The sequence below is a fragment of the Branchiostoma floridae genome, chromosome 3 (genome assembly GCF_000003815.2).
Source record: "Branchiostoma floridae strain S238N-H82 chromosome 3, Bfl_VNyyK, whole genome shotgun sequence".
NCBI classification, from domain to species: domain Eukaryota; kingdom Metazoa; phylum Chordata; class Leptocardii; order Amphioxiformes; family Branchiostomatidae; genus Branchiostoma; species Branchiostoma floridae.
Window position 1 is genome coordinate 18,750,585 of NC_049981.1, and position 2,340 is coordinate 18,752,924.

General features: G+C 43.4%; 1 protein-coding gene across 1 annotated transcript in view; it reads right to left on the reverse strand.

Moving 5' to 3' along the window:
- LOC118410848 (paired box protein Pax-2a-like) overlaps window positions 1-2,340 on the reverse strand; it is a gene marked incomplete in the record, with an annotated part of 75,315 nt that overhangs the window by 26,433 nt on the left and 46,542 nt on the right. The window contains 1 exon segment of the mRNA XM_035812698.1: window positions 7-191. Coding sequence (XP_035668591.1) covers window positions 7-191 — 185 coding nt within the window.

Here is a 2,340-nt window from a genome sequence, read left to right on the forward strand (position 1 = left end):
GTTTACCTGGACTCGGGTCTGTGACAAGTCCACTTTGTTTGACATGTTGTCCCTGTTAAAGGGGTCGGTTGGGTAGTGGCCACGATTGAACGCTTGTTCCAAGGCTTCTAGTTGGTCTGGTGTGAACGTTGAACGCTTCTGCTCCGGGTCACCGTTGACTATCATGCCATTTTCCATGGCAGGACCAGTTTCTAAAACAACAAAAAATCACAAGACATTCAAAATCTAGATTAAAAGGCACTGAGTTTTGACATAAACAAAAATCTGATAAACAACAAATTTCATAGAAAATGCAGTTAATTGAAAATGATTCTATCTAGCAAGAACTAAAGTAGCAAACAACCCTGTTGACAGTGTTTTTTATGACTTTCATACTTTGACACTTGAAATGCCATTTACTCTTGCTAAATAGTGTTTGAAAAAATAAGATGCAGGCTTCATTCACTGAGTTGGAGACTTTGAGAATCTTAAAAATTTGTGTTATTTGATACTCCTATCGCCAAAAAACACAGCGTGTCTAATATCTGAACATTTGGGGCCTACAATTACAAATGCCGGCTGATCTTTCCGAAGAGGCCCAAAACCTCCAGCTAATTGACTATTTTTAACAACACACCAAACCTCATTGAGCCTTAATTAACTAAATGCTGGAAATATCACATTCATTACATGAGGAAATTACGCGCAGCAACCTTCCCCGCGCGCGGAGTGATTGATTGACCGGAGCGCCAAACGGCAGGAGACAACTTCCAGGTTTCGCGCCAGTGAATTTTGCCAAGATCTGTGTTCTCACGACTCTCTCAAAAATCAGCCCCGAATTACTGACGGCAAGTCTTACATCTGTTCCTCACTATGCTACTTCTAGTCTGTAGAACAGGCTGGTGATGTTGCAGAATATTTGTTTGCGATTTCCGTGCAATAAAGTCCATACAATAATATTTGTACTTAGTACTAATTCATGCCCTTCCTGAAAATCTAATATACAAATAACGGGAGACGTCACAATGGCGGGAAAATACGAATGCAGCAACGTAATGAAAAAATGACTTTATTTTTTTGCGAATCATAGTAACACAGACAACGTTAACGCATTCTGCTATGAGAAAACATCGCTACGTTGACACTGGGCGTTTCCAACGGACCATACTGCTATCACAATTTTACCGAGTGATCACAAGATGGCTGTAATATTTTCCTCGATCTATCACGTTTTCGGCGCAGTCGATACCGCCATTCCGACAGTTTTCAGGCGTTCCTATATTTTCTGCCCCATTAGCCACCGTCCAATGCCATTGCAAGGTCGAAAGATGGTGTTTCTTGAGTGACAAAGGGGTAGGTGTCCTGACACTTCGTGATTTTTTAGGACTTACAGTAAGGACTATTCTGCGGGGTAAGCAGTCCTTTGGCAGCAATATTGTATGGACAGGCAACTCCCAACAATCAAAAGGTTTTATGTCAGAATTTTCCATTGAAGAACCACATATTTGGAACGGAGAAGTCACGCACATCGTAGTATATCAAGGACGTAAGGTATGTATCGTCACACACGGGTCATGTCTGCCGCCACCTTCCACAGTACGTCCCACAAGCAAACATGCACGGGGTCAAATGCTTCTCTTCCAGCTTTTAAGTTCTCAAGCTGCTGTGCCGACAAGCATTCCTCATCCAAGGTCTTGCCACATGGTGGGGAGTGGCTTGAGGTGTGACATGACATAACACCCTCGTGAACGTAATCCTTCTTGAAACGGAGAAAGTTAAGCCCGCAGAAAGAGACAGCCGGTGTGCGGTTTCTTTAAGGGGTCTATCTGCTTTATGCCCCGAGTTCTTGTCCACTGATAGCCTGCTCAAGGCTTCAGTGGTCAACTGCGACGACACCAGGAATTTTACATGCCCTGCAGTAGCCACGCTGTAACCAGCTAAGCCAGTGGCTCCGCGTTCAATTTGTTCGGCTTAAGGAAAGCGTGCCGCTAACTTGTTCATTACAAGCTATTACAGATCGTTACATCAAGGATGTGCACAAATACTGAATGGTTTAGGTGTTCAAGCTTGCTGTCGCATGTTACTGTTAGAAATGTGAGCAAGAAGAATTATTCTAAGACTAGAGCAAGGTAAGTTCGATACATGGCTGGCTACACACTCTCCTGTAACTACCTGATACGTGCGAGTTCAGAAACCGTATACTTTTAAGGCAGTTCAAGGGTCACGATTGTTTTGGGTACACGCGGCTTCAAAGGAATTCTGCCTGCGACGTCCACAACTGAATTTGCTGACTGTTTATATTGCTGCTGGCCGACCAGGTACACACAAAACACAACATGAAATAACGACAAGTCACAACAT